At 39.2% G+C, this 17,156-nt stretch overlaps 1 protein-coding gene across 6 annotated transcripts in view; it reads left to right on the forward strand.

The window, feature by feature from the left end:
- CDK14 (cyclin dependent kinase 14) overlaps window positions 1-17,156 on the forward strand; it is a 319,737-nt gene that overhangs the window by 159,174 nt on the left and 143,407 nt on the right. For all 6 annotated transcript variants that reach the window (XM_074900249.1, XM_074900255.1, XM_074900252.1 and 3 more), the window contains one exon: window positions 5,270-5,393. In XM_074900249.1, coding sequence (XP_074756350.1) covers window positions 5,270-5,393 — 124 coding nt within the window. The remainder of the gene's footprint in view (window positions 1-5,269; window positions 5,394-17,156) is intronic.

Below are 17,156 nucleotides of genomic sequence, written 5' to 3' on the forward strand. Positions count from 1 at the left end.
CAATCTCATTCTTTTTCATTTCTGCTGCAAATAAGTGGAAAAATTTGTATCTCTTTTTGAAAGTAATGATATGATGTGCATTCCCAGTGGCTGTATTGTATGCATTTCTGTGTGACATTGTCTTGGTAAGACTGTCATGTAAGGAATGCAGGAGCAAGTTATAAATGCATTTTGGAGTTAATTATTTTAAAATGATTTTGGAGAAAACTCGGTTCCAGGGAGATCAGATGGGAGAATCTTTTATTGAGATAAAGCTTATTATGGTCATGAAAATCATGCTGATTCAAATGGCTAACAATTTTTTGTTCAGGTAGAGTCTCCTTTATTCCGAGGGATGCAAATTCATCTCAAGTCAACACTTCATTCCTGGAATTTCTTCTTCTGACAATTTAAGCAAGAGAGTCTACAAAGCTTTGACCTAAAATGTTCAGTATTTCCCCAGGATATTGTTAGAAGTGAAAAGTTGAATTTTATCCTGGTTGGAAGGAGGGAAAAGGATAGCAAAATCAACAGTAATAAAAAAGATTTTGCTTGATGAGCTTTTGATATGCTAGCAGAAGTCACAGACTCTCTGTGATAATGTATATTACTAGGTAGTTTTTGCTTATATTAATGGTTTAAAACAAGTAGATCTGTAACTCCCAAACTATCTAGTAACCAAAACATAACAGAGCGTTGTCTTCAGTTGTATTTATTTCCAAGGCTGTGAGACAGTGGGGATTTATTAGCTCCTTTTGCCCTTGTAAATAGCCAGTAATTCACAGAAGCCTGTCATATCCTCTGGATGATAGGGAGAAGTACACTGGTTGTAAGTATGAGGTGAGGTGTCGTGGATGGGGTTTCTTTTACTGCTGTTTCTAGATTTGATGACCTATTAAGACTGAATATGATATCGATTGATGCTGAATACACACAAGGGAATTCAGGTGATTACGTGATACCCTGCTGGTGTGCTTTGATACATGCAGTAAGCAGGAGCGTTTGTGTCTTCAGTGACGAGCGATAATAAAGCTTGTGCAGTATTGTGTCTTACATTTTGAAAGTAACTATGCTAATACAACAATATGAGCTTGCTAAAGGACTGACACATTAATCCAGTCTTGCTTTCAGCTTTCTTCTGAACTGATGTGAACTCCTGGTCCAGGTTAGCTTAGCTCCATTTGCAGTCTCTTGCTGCAGAGAGAGCAGAGACAAGATTTTTGTGCATCTTCTGTAGAGTAAAAGGTTCCATGTAGCTTTCTATTCTGTATCTAGGGCCAGGTCTTTTATTCCCACAGTATAATGTGTGGTAAGGGAGCTCAAGTGCAGGAAATTCAGAAATCCCTCTGTGCCATCAGGTAAAGACTTTAAAAAGCCCCCATAGTCTTTATTAGTCTGTGGTCTTGGGCACCATCCTTCTTGTCATTGGTGTCCTTGATGCCTCAGCAGACACCATGTGGAAATGGCACATTTTCTGGAGAATCTCTCTGGGCATGTTGTGAATTTCTGCTTTTCACTTAGCCCAGTATCCTTTGCCAGAAACACTCTATCATCTCTGGGAACGAAGAGCAACTATGTGGAGTCATCTGAGCACTTCTACAGAGATCACCTGTACATGAGCAACCCCCTTTATCATTAGAGTCATCAGAGGTTTCTGAACCAAAGTCAGAAAGTGTTAACGCTCATCAGTCCCACCCATTAGATGAGTTTTGGATGACCTGTGTCAGTGTTTAGCTTCTAAGCTCATTTGGATGAGAAGAGCTCAAGATTCTGCATGACATTCAGAGGCCAACAAGATAGGAAAGCATTCTGCTGCATGTGAGCCATCTTGCAGGCGTTAGATGTATGCATGCAATGGTCTAGGTTGTACACTCGCCCAGGCTCATGAAAAACACCTTGAAAGCAGGGCTGTTCATTCAGGCAGCTGGCAGGTCTCTCAGAAAATGTATTTAGCTTAAACAGGCATTTGGTCAAATGTTGCATGTAGCTCAAGTGGCTATCCAGGCCTTGTACTTGAAAGACAATGTAGGTGATAACCTTTTTGTGGAGTTGAGGGCTTTCTCTTGTGAGTTTTAAGAGCCGCAAATATTCTTTTGATATCACAGCCTATAAACCCCAAATTAACTTTGACCTGTATGCATTTTTGTCACTGACAGTGAAAATTCTTCATTAAAATATGTTGCTCATTAAAGTGAGAGCTACGTTGGGGGGAAAAAGGTGGTTTTTTTCATGGCTATAGTAAATCAGCAAAGCCCAAAGCACAAGTATTGGATTTTTTTTGAGGTGTGACTGTAAAGTGTTGAGCCTCCTAATGTTAAGCCTTGCTGAAAACCTGACTTCTAGAGACAAATCCCATTCCTGTTTTCTGTCTTTTCCAACTATCATCACAATGACCCTTGTCATTTTGTGAATCTAATTTTATCACCAAACCCTCTGCTCTTACTAATTAGCTACAAACTGTACACAAGTGATGTCCTAGTTTATTTATTACAGGTTATTTGACACTTATAAAGCCTTGTGTATGTCCGTGCAAGTACTAAAATTTCTAACATAAAAGCTCAAGAACCGTGACTCTGTACTGTTTCTACCCTCACAACCAGTGCATTGAAATGCATATGGAATTTGCCATTGTCTCCTTTTAAAGTTATCCTCTGGTCTGTAGGGCTGCCACATCATGGCCTTGGCGAAATGCCAGTTCAGTTGCATGTTCAAAACCCCCTGCAGAAGCCCCAGACTGAGGTTTCATAGTGATCAGAATTGAGCAAGGTGGAGGAAGTAACAAGTAAGATCAGAGTATGACCATGATAGATGGTATGCTGATTTCAGATCGGGTATAGGGGTAAGAGGTCATGGTACCTCATCCAGCAATCATTTCTCTCCTTGTGAAAGTAATGCAGATAGTCTTGAAGGGGAATGTGTTTCTTGTGGAGGGCTTTCCTCAAAAGGAAGGGAGGGAATGACTGTGAGAAGGCAGAAGCATTTCCTGAGGCACCAGAAATGGTTCTTTCCAATTCGTCTTTTCTTTTTCGAGTGGGGAACCGTTGGGAATGAAGAGCTTTCTTTTACTGTTGCTTTCTTCCCAAACAAACCTAAAGGGCCTAGTTTGCAGAATGCTCTACTGCCAGGCATTAGGCTCATGGTTTCATTTAAATCTTTTCACATTTAGTATTACGAAATAAAAACAAAAGGTGTAAAGGAAAAGAGAAAGCAACAAAACAATGCCTGAGCTTACACTGTGATGAATTCAGGGGGATTTTTTTCCCCTTCTTGTTCATGATCCTCCTCAAGGAGGAAGCGGTTGATACAGTGTATGTGAGTGAATTAATTGACTTTTGTGGAAGTGCATGATGAGTATAGCATGTCTACAAGCTTGGAATAAAACTAACATTGCAAAAATGTCCTCAAGAGTAGACATTTATTCTGTTTAGCTGTGAAGTTTTTGGTTTGTTTGGTTTGGTTTTTTTAGCACATTGTGTTAAATCACCTGACTCTGCATTAAAGACGAATGAATACATTTTGAGTTACAAAGATTACAGTGCTGTAAGATAACATAATTAAAATTTCTTCGCATATTTAAAAAAAATATTTGAAGTTAAATACCACTGATTTAGCATAGCAAACTGGATATTTTCCCTATCCTTTTATTTTTAAAAAATATTATTTTGAAGTCATTTGATAGAATTTAGTATCTATTTTAAGGCTGTAATGACAGCTGTTTCTTCTTCCTGCCCATATTAAAATACTTTTTGTGTATCATGAGTTCCATTTTTAACCACAATTCAAAAAGGAATGTGCATGTTACTTATGACTTTCCTGCTATTCTTTCATTTCTGTATTTTGCTCTTAGGTTTCCTCAGCACATTGTTAGATCCCATCCTGGCAAGAAGGTGATTGATATGGCTTTTTGTGCCCTGGCTAAATAGCTAAACATACAGTCTATTGTGTCTGCACTCAGGGAAAAAATGAAACGCAATTAAATTCATTTCAACTTCAGTAACATGACATTTCTGTTTCTTTCATGTCAGCCTTTATTCTCTTCTATAATCAGATTTTGTAACCCTTTTTATAATGTCTCCTCACTTCAGCAGTCACTAAATAGGATGCTTGTGTTGCAAGTTGATTAGAAATTCTCGTGTCCCTGGGTTGACTTTTCCTAAATCGTTGGTGTGGTTTCTACATCTTTCAAGAGAGCACGTTTCACCAGCCACTGAGCTGTGAGGCATGAGGTCCATATCTACTCTTGGATCCTCAGTGTTTGGCTTTGCAAAGACTCACGTTCCCATTTGGAAACTGTAGTATTTCTTAAAATATTTCAGACAATAGAAAGGGTCTGTATATTAAGAGAGATTTTTCAAAACTGCAAAGAAAACTCCTGGGAAACGATCATTTGCCCTTTGTATTGACAAAATCCACGAGGGTAGCACTTACAGCCTTCCACAGCAGGTGCCAATAAGAATGCAGGAGAATGATGGGAGAGGAGATGAAAAGGGGAGGACAAAAGATCTCTGTCATCCAGCTCTTTGTTCATAATTGTAACTTACAAAAATACACAGTATCAATGCTTAGCTCCAGGGAAACATTTGTAGAGTCCAGTGAAGGGCTAAAAGAAACATGTAGGAATGAGTTAGGTTCCTATCTAAATTTACCTTAAAGACTATTATAAGTAGGTTTCAAAGGTCATCTTTAGATTCGGTGAGAATTATTGTTTCTTAATGAAAAAAACATAAGCAACTCCCATTAAAAACAAACAAACAAAACCCAAACTTGGAAGGAGAAAACCTATCATACTTGCAGATTTCCTTGGGTACACAGGCATTATTGTTATACTATTAATTTCTTCTTTGTTTTAGCTCCAGTGTCCCATCCCCCAGCCTTATCTCCCCATCCCTCTCCACCCTGTACTGTTGTTTCCTATAATTAGTGAAGATACACATCTGTCTTCAGGCTACCACCTAATCTCTAAGGCCATACGGGTAAATGGAATATAATTATAATTTGGTAGAAATTGAGCCTTCTGCGCATGGTTGTATTGCTCTTGGTCTTTTTAAAGTAGGCAAATTGATTCTATGATGTATTAGGGCTTGGAGGCTGGGGTTAGTCCTTGCAAAGTACATGGGGTTTTAGATGGAAATTTCATTGTGTTAAATATGGGTGGGAATTACACCAGTTTGGGAGGAATTCTGACACGATGTTTCCACAATATGCAAGCACCCTGCATATTGTGAAGAAATCACCTGTGGTTATATGCAAAATATTAACAGAGGTCATTTTTTGTCCCCCTCTTTTTCAGTTATTTTTATTTCAGTTGCTGCGAGGACTGTCTTACATCCACCAGCGTTACATTTTGCACAGGGACCTGAAACCACAGAATCTTCTGATCAGTGACACGGGGGAGTTAAAGCTGGCAGACTTTGGTAGGCAAGCAGTTAATTACAAGTCTCTTATAATGTTGTAGGAATGTCAGACAGATGGTTCCATTGATTTCTCTTCTCCCCCACCCTATTCCTTAGACACACCTTCTTCATTGTAGATAATTGCACATTTTTCTCTTGAGCGAAGAAATTGATTATGGTCAACAAAATGCTTGATTAAAAGGGAGCAAGTGAAAAACAAATATATACTCAATTTCTCACAAGGAAGATAATGCTGGAAGTATTTCAGTGTTACTTACCATGAGACCTCTAAATTAGAATTCAAAACCTTTAAAAAGAAAATAAAAAAAAAAAAAGAAAGAGACCTGAGGAAATACAGCCTATATGAAGAGCAAAATCACTTTATAGAAGCAGCTCTAGGGTTGTGGAGATCTGGATTAGCCTCATTAAATGATCATTGAAAGAGACTGAAGGTCACAAGAATAAATATTCCTTCTAAAGAATAAAGGACACTAGGATCACCTGAACTGCTTTCAGTATCCATTAGTCCCTTATTAGGGAAGCATTATGTGGAATGTAGAATCAGGGGAAATTGTCGACGGAAATGTTAACCTTTTTGCCTTTTTTTTTATTTTACTTTTTTTAAGCCACTTTCTAGTGGCTATACAGGGGCAAGTATGCTTTCTGATGAAAACCATTGTGAGTGCAGATGTGGAAAATGGCAATATTTTTCTTTAGTGGTTTTTACAAAATGTTGTAGGAATTTCTTTCTTTTCTGTAGGTCAACTTCTCAGCTACTTATTCTAGCAGAACTTCTGAAGTAAGCTGAAAATGTGACCTACTGGCTTTTAAAAAATGTCTTTTATTTTTATGACTGCCATCCACATCAGGCTTCACATTTCATGCAGCAGCAGTAATGAGGGAGCCTTATGTGTTAATTGGCAATTTCACTGTTAATGTAGTCATGGTTTTTTGTCTTTTAATTAGCGTTACTGCAATTAACAGCTCAGTGTGTATTTGCTATACTGGAGAAGGGAACAGGACTTCAGGTGGACACAGTCCACAAGAGCTTGATTGGCCTTTGGATTGTAGGGCAATTAGAGAAATAGTATTAGAAACAGTTATTATCTGGTTTTACATATAATTTTCTGTTGGGTTGTTTGGTTTTTGTTTTTTTTTTTCAAAACTTGGAAGATGCTAGAAGTGTTTTAAAGATTTGTTTAAAAATAAGCATTCCTGCATGTTGCATTTTACAATGAGATTTCATCTCTTAGGTACATGAAACAGGACAATCATTAAGAAGTTTTGTAGTGAAATATGACTTGGTCCTCTGTTGAAGGTGCTGTGCTGTTTGAGATGACTAGTTTTGTTGTATCGTTTATATGCATAAACCACTATGAACTTATGACTTCCAAGCATCCCCATATTATAAGTCCTTCAAGAGACTGTGAGGATGATGCTCTAGTATTGGTGGATACTGAAAACTCTGTAGATGATTTTACAAACTCTTTTGTATGTATGGTGTGGGGGTTTTGCAGGGGGATGGGGGTGGAGAGGTGTTGCTGAAGCTCTATGACTTTTGTGTCTGGGGAGAGGGAGTCTCCAAACTTTTCAGCTATGTTTTTAAGAAAACAAAAAAAACGCACCTTTCACCAGCACTGTTAAATGCCTTGCTGGAGGTGTGAACCAATCAATGAAATGTCCAGTTCAGGTGCAGGTTGATGTCTCTCTGGTTGTATTGCCTGATGTTGTCATAGAGCAGTGGAAAGAGTGGGACATTTGTTTTTGCTCTACTGTAGTAGGAATTATAGCTATCACTTCTGATGAAATTATTGTCTTGTGGCACGAGGCTAAATATCCCAGTGATGACATCAAAGGGAGGATTTTCCCAGCTTGCAGGAATTTAAGGTTGACCATTGTGTATTATTTTGAGAGAGAGACTATAGATGTGTAAGTACATCCAAAACCAATACCCAGCAGTAGATGTACAAATGCATAATATTGTGGAGAGGATTTTTATTTCTCTTGTAAATTTGTCCCGAGCTAACAGAACATCTGTATAATCTACTCTTATACACTGAGAAAAGATTATATATCTCCTTTTCTCTAAAAAGCTAAATTTTCTTTCATGGCTCATGACCTTGTAAAATTGAAAACCAGATGGGTTAAATTTATCTTCTGAGAACCAAGATGAAAAATTAGCAGTGATGAGGTTAAAGTCTGAAGGGTCATGACCTCTTTCACTGGAAGCATGAGAAATGAGAGCACACCCATGTGCTCTCTGTGTGCACCTCTGTGCATATTTACTTATTTAAACTCTGTATTATTATAGCCCATCTTCCATCTTCCCAGTACAAAAGACTCTTAAACAAGATGTAAAATACAGTCCTGTTTCTCTTTATGCTTTTCTCCCATGAATGACTAATTTACAATAATGTGCTTGGGAAGGAAGTTGTTTTAGATTGTATATTTGATTAATTACATGAGGATCAGTATGGAAATCAGAGAGATGGGTGTTTTGCTTTCAAATGCACTCAAGGCAGGAGAGAACCTATCAAGAAATCTTTCTGTCAGAGATAGGGTTGACTTTGCTAGCACAATAAATATAAAATCCTAGTGCAAAGGCCTTTTAATCTCTAAGGACAAGACCTTCAGATTTTGGTTTCAGAAGTTTATAAAAAATCAACAGCATGGCTGAAGTTTTTCATTTGGCATCAGGTTTATTTAATCTCCTCAGTGCAGGATATCAAATACTTAAAAGCAGTCTGTAGTGGATCATAGTTCTTGAATAAACAAGGTAAAAGAAAGGCTATTCATGCCTGCCAGTGCATTGCACTGTGGCTGAAGTGGAATCTTTGAATAACTGTGGGCCTGTGTTTTTCTATGGCAGGGCTCCCAGACATAGATACTCCACTGTGTGGGAGTGTCTTTGTTCAGATGAACCATGGTTTGCTTTTCTGTTCATTGTGCTATAGCTGCTAGGAAATGAACATTTATGAGAAGACTCAGCAGTCAAATGAAAAGCGAGAACAGAACATAGAGGATTTATCAAATTAAAAATGGATGAGCTATAAAAAATAGCTTTCTTGAGAAGATGTAATAGGGGAGACTACATCTTGAATAATTGTTGCTATGAAAAATAGTCCTTGAGCTCCATTCCTTCATTCTTTTTTCAATCTAATTAAAATTCCAGAGGAAATGAAAGTATATTAGGAATTCTCCTTATAAAATGAAGTGCAAGCGTTATTTTTGGTCCTGTGGTGTGAATTTGGCTGTCTATGGGTTTGTTTATTTTTTCCTGCACATACGCCTGTCTTCAGTAGAAATAAAGTATTATAAAGCTTTAACACACCATAAACAGTTAGAAACTTAAATGAATAGAGCCTGTGCTTGGTGCTAGTTACCACACAGACTTGACTGCACAGTTGTTCCTTAGCCTTTGGTTAGTAGTTTCCTCACTTAAACTTTGTGCTGTATACAGATGCATTTGTTTGCCCTTTGTATTGATGTAAAAAAAGATAATCTTTGAGCCTTTGTTTAGAAGAGTGATTAAGCAGTTTTAAAAGCAAGGTATGTTTCTAGAATAAATGCATTTATGTTAACTATAAACAGTGTCAAATGGCTGTATGGCAGTGGGATAGGCGCATGAGCCCAAATACTGAACACTAAGAATATCTTTTTTTTCAAGAGTTAGTTGTGCTCACGTGATTAGTAATCTAAGCAAAATAGTTATCTAAGCAAATATGTGATTTGCATTCATATTGAACATATTATAACCAATGCCATATGTCATTTCAGTGATCCCTTATTTTCAAAATGTCACTTTGAACTAAGAAATATGTACCAGAAGCTGTAGGAGCAAATACAGATGTAAACACCAGAGAAACAGACAAGCTCTGCCAGGTATATTATCTTTGAGTCTGCATGAGGATGCTTCTGAGGGGCCACAGGAGAAGGGTCTGAGGTGTTGGAAGAGTTTAGATGTTAACAATAGAAGTTCTGTGAGGAAAATGTGTTGAGGTGAAGGAGGAGGTTGGCAACAACAGGGTGTTGAGGAGGCAAGGTAAGATGCTGGAAGAGCGTGAGAGAGAAAAGTAGTAAGTGGTTGTGGAAAATATAGGTCCAGTGCTAACTGGGGCAGGTGATTTAGTCACAACAGACTCAGGTAAGGCCGAGGTGCTCCATTACTTCCTTGTCTTGGTCTTCATGAATAAGATTTCACAGGCTTTGTTCTCAGTCCGGGGAGGAAAGGGGTGGGTGGAAGAGAAATGTGTCAGAGATCCTCTGAGAAATCTTGACCCCTGCAAGTCCATGGGTCCAGACAGAAGGCTTCCTGAGGGTACTGAGAAAGCTGACTCTTGTCACTGTCAGTCTGCTATCTGTCATCTTTTGAAAGACTATGTAGATTGGGGAAGGTCCCCAATAACTAAAGAAAGGTTAATGGTGTACCCGTTTTCAGGAAGGGCAAGAAGGAACGTCTGGGGTACTGCAGGTTGGTCAACCACTATACCTGGGAAAAGGATGGAGAGACTCTGCTTGGAAGTCATTTCTATACATGTGAAGAAAGTGTTTGCCAGTTTTAATCGAGGTAAATCATATGTGATCCATGGGATTGCCTTCTGTAATGAAATGACTAGCTCTGCAGTCTCCCAGTACCTAAGAGGGGGTTACCAAGACGATGGTGGTGCCCGACAGGATGATGGTCTTTACTGAGGTGCACACTGGGAGAATGAGAGATAATGGTCATAAGTTGAAACAGAACTGGTTGTAAGGATGAAAATGTTCACTGTGAGAGTACTTCAGTGTTGGAGCAGCCCAGAGAGGTGGTGAAATCTCCATTTGCTTCACTGACCGGCCAAAGCCTTGAGCAATCTGGCAGGTTGGACTAGGTGAATTCTCCTCGAGCGGTTCTGTGACTCATTATATACCATGCTTTTTTTTGTGATTGGGTATGGGCATTTAGCTATTTTGTATGATGATATAAATCAAGATTGGCCAATCAGTTATGTTTGCATGCAGATTATACTTAATAAACTATAACACAAAGTCCCTAAATAGCTGATAAAAATCAGAAGGAGGTGGGTCCCACTTTCTGTGTGGGACTTTCCAGGAAGGATTTACTCTTTCTGTGCCTTGTTTCTTGTTCTCTGTCCCAAAACATCCACTAGCAGCCTAATATTTTGACTCTTCCAGGGACAGTGTGGACCTTTAATCTGATCATAAAACAGTTACTCTTACATATCCTTTAGTTAGAATAATTTTGTGCTTTCTGGGTTAAAAAATACACAGTTATACTTGTCACTAGAAGTTTTTGGATAAAATATTTATATAGCTTTGGAGGGTAGGCACATTGACATCACCTTCTGATGTATTGAGAAAATCCTCTGGGCACAGGTGTAAAGAACAAAACATTTAAACTTGACTAGTGTATGAGACACTGGTAGCACTTCTGAAGTTGTGAGAGAAACTGGCCAAATAACTAGTAGGGCCCTTGTCATGCTTTATCTGTGAGCTGATCAACCTGCTGCTAGGGATTGTATTTCAGGGCATTGCTTGTTTGTGAAACTTCCCCTGCAGCCACCTTTTCCTGTCAGTTTTTTATTGTCTTTGGGGATCTCCTTGGATGAGTATGAAGCTGTAGGAGGTCTGCATTATGGTGGAAGTCCTGCCTTAAGCTTTCGGAGTTTTGTTAATAAAAATCGCTGTGATGTAGTTAAAGAAAGAATCAAGTAAGTGTGATTGAACCATGCATCCTTCTAGATACATAGGATGATTAATAATAGATAGCAGGAGCAAAGAGGCTTGAGGTTTGTAATAAAGAGAATTATACTCAATGGAGCTGCAGTTTAAAACTGCAGCTGAGTATTAAAGAGGATGTTTCCATGAATTTCCATATAGATTTTTCTGTGGGGAGCATGTCAGGGATATGTCATGAGAGACAGGACTATTGCTGTATAGTTTACTGTTAAAATGATTAAAGCTATGTTGACAACTTGAAAAAAAATGAGTACCTTTTTCACAGTAAGAATCCCATAAGGAATTTCTTTATAATGTACCATATAAGATTCATATGAAGGGTTGGACAGCATAAAAGATTGCTTGTATGGATAACATCTATGTTTTTCTGTGTAAATGCTCCACAGAGTATCAGTTCTTGAGGATGCTGGTATAAGGAGTTGTCACGGTGCCTGGAGAGCTGGCACTTTATATTGTCAGCGATGCTTGATGAAATTGTTTTCAAAACTGCTCCAGGAGCATCTCTAGTTGTATGGGCTGGCTCCCTCTGATCTTCCTGGCTTCCAGCGAGCCGAGCTTCAGGAACCATGGGCCCTGGCACTGCCACCGCCTGGCATTCGGGATGAGCAGTCTGGGGCACTTTCAAGGCAGCTGGCCCACAGTGGGCTCCTGCTGCCTCAACAGCGGGCCTTGTCGAGGCTGTAGAAATGGTGGAAATTGTCTGGATTTTTGTTATCAGAGGCTGCTGCTGATAAAGGGAACCAGCTTACCCCAAATGTAACACCTCTAACACCCTGTCTGGATTGAACATAGAAAGAAAAAGGCTTTTCTCATCCATATTCCTGTGGAAGGTTGCTGTTACCCCAGGTGCAGTTTATTGCCCTCTGACTTGTTCTTGTAACCCCCAGGAAGGTCAGTAATGGGTTTCTCTGAGGGCTGTATTTGTATTAAATATCAAGAAGTGAAGATGACTTCAGTGACAGTGTTGTAAGTGGGAACATGGAAAGCGAAACCTGAACTGCTCAAACTTGAGTTAGCTTGCAGGTCTTTATAAAAGACAGTTATTTCTGTAATTAACTGTAAATACAGCATTTTCTATTGAGAGCAGAAGCTGATAGTGCTGTTCATGGTGGCACCAGGGCTGGAGGCCTGGAAAGGCAGAGCGGACTGTGCATTTGTCCTGGCACAACCTCGAATGCACACTACCGAGTCAGTGAAAAAATCTCTTGCTGTCCCTGTCACTTTCAGATACAGTGAAAAGGAAGCCAAAGCTCAGGAGCGGAGCTGATAGGTAGCTAGGGCACCTACAAATTTTTTCTCTTGGACAAAGGGTTAAACACATAGGCTGCAAATGCTGTGGGTACTGTGGACCCAGAGACCCATGCCAGGCTGCTGTGTTAGTCACTTTTTTTCCCCAGGATGACAGGCTTTCCCTCCACCCACACATGTTCCTTCTCAGTTTCTAACACTATCACTGGCTCCTGTCAGGGAGTAACCAAAGCTACTGCCTTCCCCTCCCCTCCCAGGAGCAAGGGCTTCGTGTGCTGTGCCCATGACCTTCTCTCATCTTGCCCAGAAGAGATCTGTGGTGGAGAGGAAGAGGAGATGTATAGGTGGCAGGAAATCTCAAGTGACAGTAGTGCCAAAAGGTAGATTTGATTTCTGGCATTTGGGCAGAATTCCTCTGTGAATTGTTTTAGAGGTAAAGATGTAGGAGGCTGTGTGGTCCAGTGCCATTGCAGATGTTTCTTGTTTCTCATATCTAGTTGATTAGCTCTTCCCATTGTGCACCTCAGTCTAATTTGCTTCACAGATCCGATGGTTTTATTGTGGTATCAGGGAAATCTAAATAAAAAAATACTGTCATGAGAGTCAATGCAGGAAAAATACCTTACGGACAGAAATTGGGTTTGATAGCCTAGGGGGAAAGAATAGATTCGACACAGGTTTACTCTCTGGAGACAGCACTTGACGAAAACTGTGACGTTCAGTTTTGTTCAACTAGGATTTAACTTCTCTCTAGTAGTAATAAATACAAAGTAGAGCCACACACTGAATTTTTGGCCATGTCAGTCTACACTGATTGCTTTCTAACAGTTGAAGTTAAAGTTCTTTAAATATACCAGCCTTTTCAGCTATTACTAAAGCAGATGCTCTAACTTAAGCCCTTCCCACTGAGAAGCACTGTGTAGGATTATTGGCTGATAAGGAAATTTTTTTTTAAATGTTTTTTTAATAAACCATTAAGGACCTGGAGATTGGTGTGACTTATTAGATGCGTCTCTTGTTACATCTCCGATTACTTAGGGTTCAATCCAGTTTCCCATTGTTACAAATTAGAGTTCTGTTGAGCCTTTAAAGAGGAACAAAGCATCTTAATTATCCATTAAGGGCAATAAAGGAAGTTGGTTATGATACCATTAAAACAACTGTGATGAGAAATCTGTTTCAGTGTTTTGTACTTAAGAATAACGTGGGATTTAGATGTCATCTCTACTGCAACTAGCTCAATGCTGACTGTAATCCTGCATTATTATCACAATCATAGTTTTTCTTCATCGTCTTGTATTCCCCACCTAAGTGTCAACCAGGCTGTTGTGTGATAATTGCACAAAAACCTTGGAGAACTGTGATATGCTGTCTGTACAAGAGAGATCCAGTCATCCGAATGAATCTGCAAATGTATTTAAGATCTGGACAGTAGTGACAAGGGGTATTTTAATTGAAAAAAAGCCTTGCTCAGTCACATGACCATGTTCTCCTATCAGTTTTATATGAGAACATTTTCTCTTCCTACACATGTTGCTTCTTTTGCAGCCTTAGCCTTTCAACTATTATGGCTACAAGCCTCTGTATTTAAAATATTGAACTTCCTTTAAAACTTTATTCTTCTGAAGCTAATTTGCTTGTTTCTGATATGGCAGTTATGGGGGAAAATGGCACCTAAGTTCATGGTGAAGTTTTCAAATACAGTTATCCTGGTGCTCTCCATCTTTGCTTTTTTTTGGTCTGATTATAGTTTTGTTTAATGTTTCCTTATTTAAGAGAACATACTGTATGATATAATGAGGAAAAATATGCCAATTTTTAAACTAATTCTAATTTCATTAATGTGTAAATAGTTATGCAGATTTATTTTACACAGGAAATAATCAGCTATATGGAAATTAAGGGATAACTGGAAGATGATGTGGATTAAAGAAGAAACTCATCATAAGTGAGAACAAAAATATTGATATGCAAAGAAAAAGATTAACATGAACAGAGACTGACAGTTCATTAAGAGAAATGTGCCATTTAACATGATATTAAATAATTCCATAATTGAGATAGCATTTTAAAGAGGTGATGGCTCTGTAATTTTTTAACATGGTTTGTTTTGCTCCAGGCAGTTTAAAACCTTACCTTACTGTATTACAGTCAGTTTTTATGTAGGTAATTCTGAACAATTTATGCAGGTTTTTTTCATTCCTTCTGAAGGACACAGTGCTAGATATATTAATATATTTATAGATGCACAATTTGTACTGATGTGAATGAAAATCATACTTGCAGGTATGCTCTGCAGCAATTGGCCTTCATGATATCGAGAAGAGGTCAGGCAGTGCTTGTTGTAGTAATACTTAACACTTCTCCAGTGATTTACATTTCCAAAGAGCTGTACAAATGTTACCTCCACATAGCCACCCTTATATGTGTTACAAATAATCAAACTGTAAGACTGAGAGGTCGAGTGAAATGTTGAAAGACACAAAGATACCAATATTAAAAACGGGAGGTTAGGAATCAGCAGCGTTTTATCTGGATGATGTGGGAACATTAACAACTGCTTTGCATGGGGAGGAAATTCTGCTGCATGACTTCCATGTTACATGGTGAGAAGAATGACTGATTAGATCATTGCCTTGATAAAGGTGCCCAAGCTCTCCTCTAATGTTCGTTCAGCTTTTCCCACCTTTGGCTTTTATGGCTTATATGTCAGATATTATAGCTTTTTTTTTTTCCTGTGGTCATTGGAAATGAGAGAAGGAGACTTTCAGATGTCATTTCTTCTATTCCCACCCACAGCTGTGAACATAATCTTATCCTTCTCTATTGCAGCAATTTTTAAGTCACTTGGACAGTAAATTTTTCAGTAATATTTGCTCTTGAGGCTGTATTTGCTTTTAAGGATATTTCATTGCAATGGTCTTTAAGTTAGATATTGACTGTAGTGGATTGATTTGATTGTAAAAGCAGATACAGAGTATGAGGCATTAGATGGGAAAAACTTAATGTCGATACTGTCACCACTGATACCAAGTTATGGACTATTCAAGCAGGCTGGAAACTTGGTTCAGCTTTGAACTGTCTTTAGACTTTAGGACAAAACTAAAAAAATTAAAGAAAAAAAAAAAAGAAAAAGGCAGGGTGTCACTGAAATATACTTGATAGACACAAATGCCTAATGTTAGCTTCTTGAAAAATTGGAAATTCTTTGCCCATTCTGTCTTATAGTGCTCAGGATTAGCACCAGCTTTGCTACATGGGTTGCAGGATGTGATGCTAAATGAGATGTGCTCACCTGTAGTTAAAATTTGCTCATACATGCAAACTTGAAATAGTAAATGGTTTAAATAAAACATGAAATGTTTCAAAGGTACTAATATTATGTCAGTAATATTTTGTCTGTGTTCAAAATACTATCAGGGATCCTTTTCTTGCAAGGTACAAGTAGATTTTATTAAGCATTAAATTGAGAGGTACATCCATACTCCTTAAGTTAAATGAAAGAATAGATAAAAGGATCGCTTGGTTTCAGTACTAACAAATTTTCTCTTGTTTTATTCAGTTACGATACAGGGTTCTGCAATTCTACTGACTTAGTTGGCTTACATCTGTGTGTAATAGACTAGATTTGGTTGTATAGCTCCAATTTTGCTGTCCTGGCAGTGGCATTTCAGTATCACTGTAGAGAAAGATGTCCCATGAGGAACATTTTCTTTTTAACTATGTATTTCCAGAATCATACTGTTAAGGCACAGCCTTAATGCTCTTCATGGAAACAAAGAATTATAGAATGGTTTGGGTTGGAAGGGACATTAAAGACCATCTAGTTGCAACCCCCATGCCACTAGACCAGGTTGCTTAAAGCCCCATCCAACCTGGCCTTGAATGCTTCCACAGAGGGGGCAGCCACAAGCTCTCTGGGCAACCTGCTCCAGAGCCTCACCACCCTCACAGTGAAGAATTTCTTCCTTATAGCTAATCTAAATCTCCCCTCTTTCAGTTTAAAGCCATTACACCTCATCCTATCACTACACTTCCTGATAAAAAGTCCTTTCCCATCTTTCCTGTAGCCCCCTTTAAGTACTGGAAGGTTGCTATAAGATCTCCCTGGAGCCTTCTCTTCCCAGGCTCGACAACCCCAACTCTCTCAGTCTGTCCTCACAGGGGAGGTGCTCCAGCCCCCTGATCATCTTCATGCCTGTCCTCTGGACCCACTCAAGCAGGTCCATGTTCTTCTTATGTTGGGGGCCCCAGAACTGGACACAGCACTCCAGGTGGGGTCTCACCAAAGTGGAGTAGAGGGGCAGAATCACCTCCTTTTACTTGCTGGTCACTCTTCTCTTGATGCAGCCCAGGATACAGTTGGCTTTCTGGGCTGCAAGTGCACATTATCATGGCATGTTTTGCTTATTGTCAATCAATACCTTCTCCGCAGTGCTGCTCTCAATCCACTCATCACCCAGCCTGTATTTGTGCTTGGGATTGCCCTGACCCATGTGCAGGACCTTGCACTTGGCCTTGTTGAACTTCCTGAGGTTCACACAGGCCCACCTCTCCAGCCTGTCCAGGTCCCTCTGGATGGCACATCCCTTCCCTCCAGCATGTCGACCGCACCACAGAGGTTGGTGTCATCAACAAACTTGCTGAGGGTGCACTCGATCCCACTGTCCATGTCACCAACAAAGATGTTAAATAGCTCCAGGACTAATACCAACCCCTGAAGAACACCACTTGTCGCTGCTCTCCACTTGGACATCGAGCCATTGACTGCAACTCTTTGAGTGTGACCATCCAGCCAGT

Source organism: Athene noctua, chromosome 2 (genome assembly GCF_965140245.1).
Source record: "Athene noctua chromosome 2, bAthNoc1.hap1.1, whole genome shotgun sequence".
In the NCBI taxonomy this organism is placed as follows: domain Eukaryota; kingdom Metazoa; phylum Chordata; class Aves; order Strigiformes; family Strigidae; genus Athene; species Athene noctua.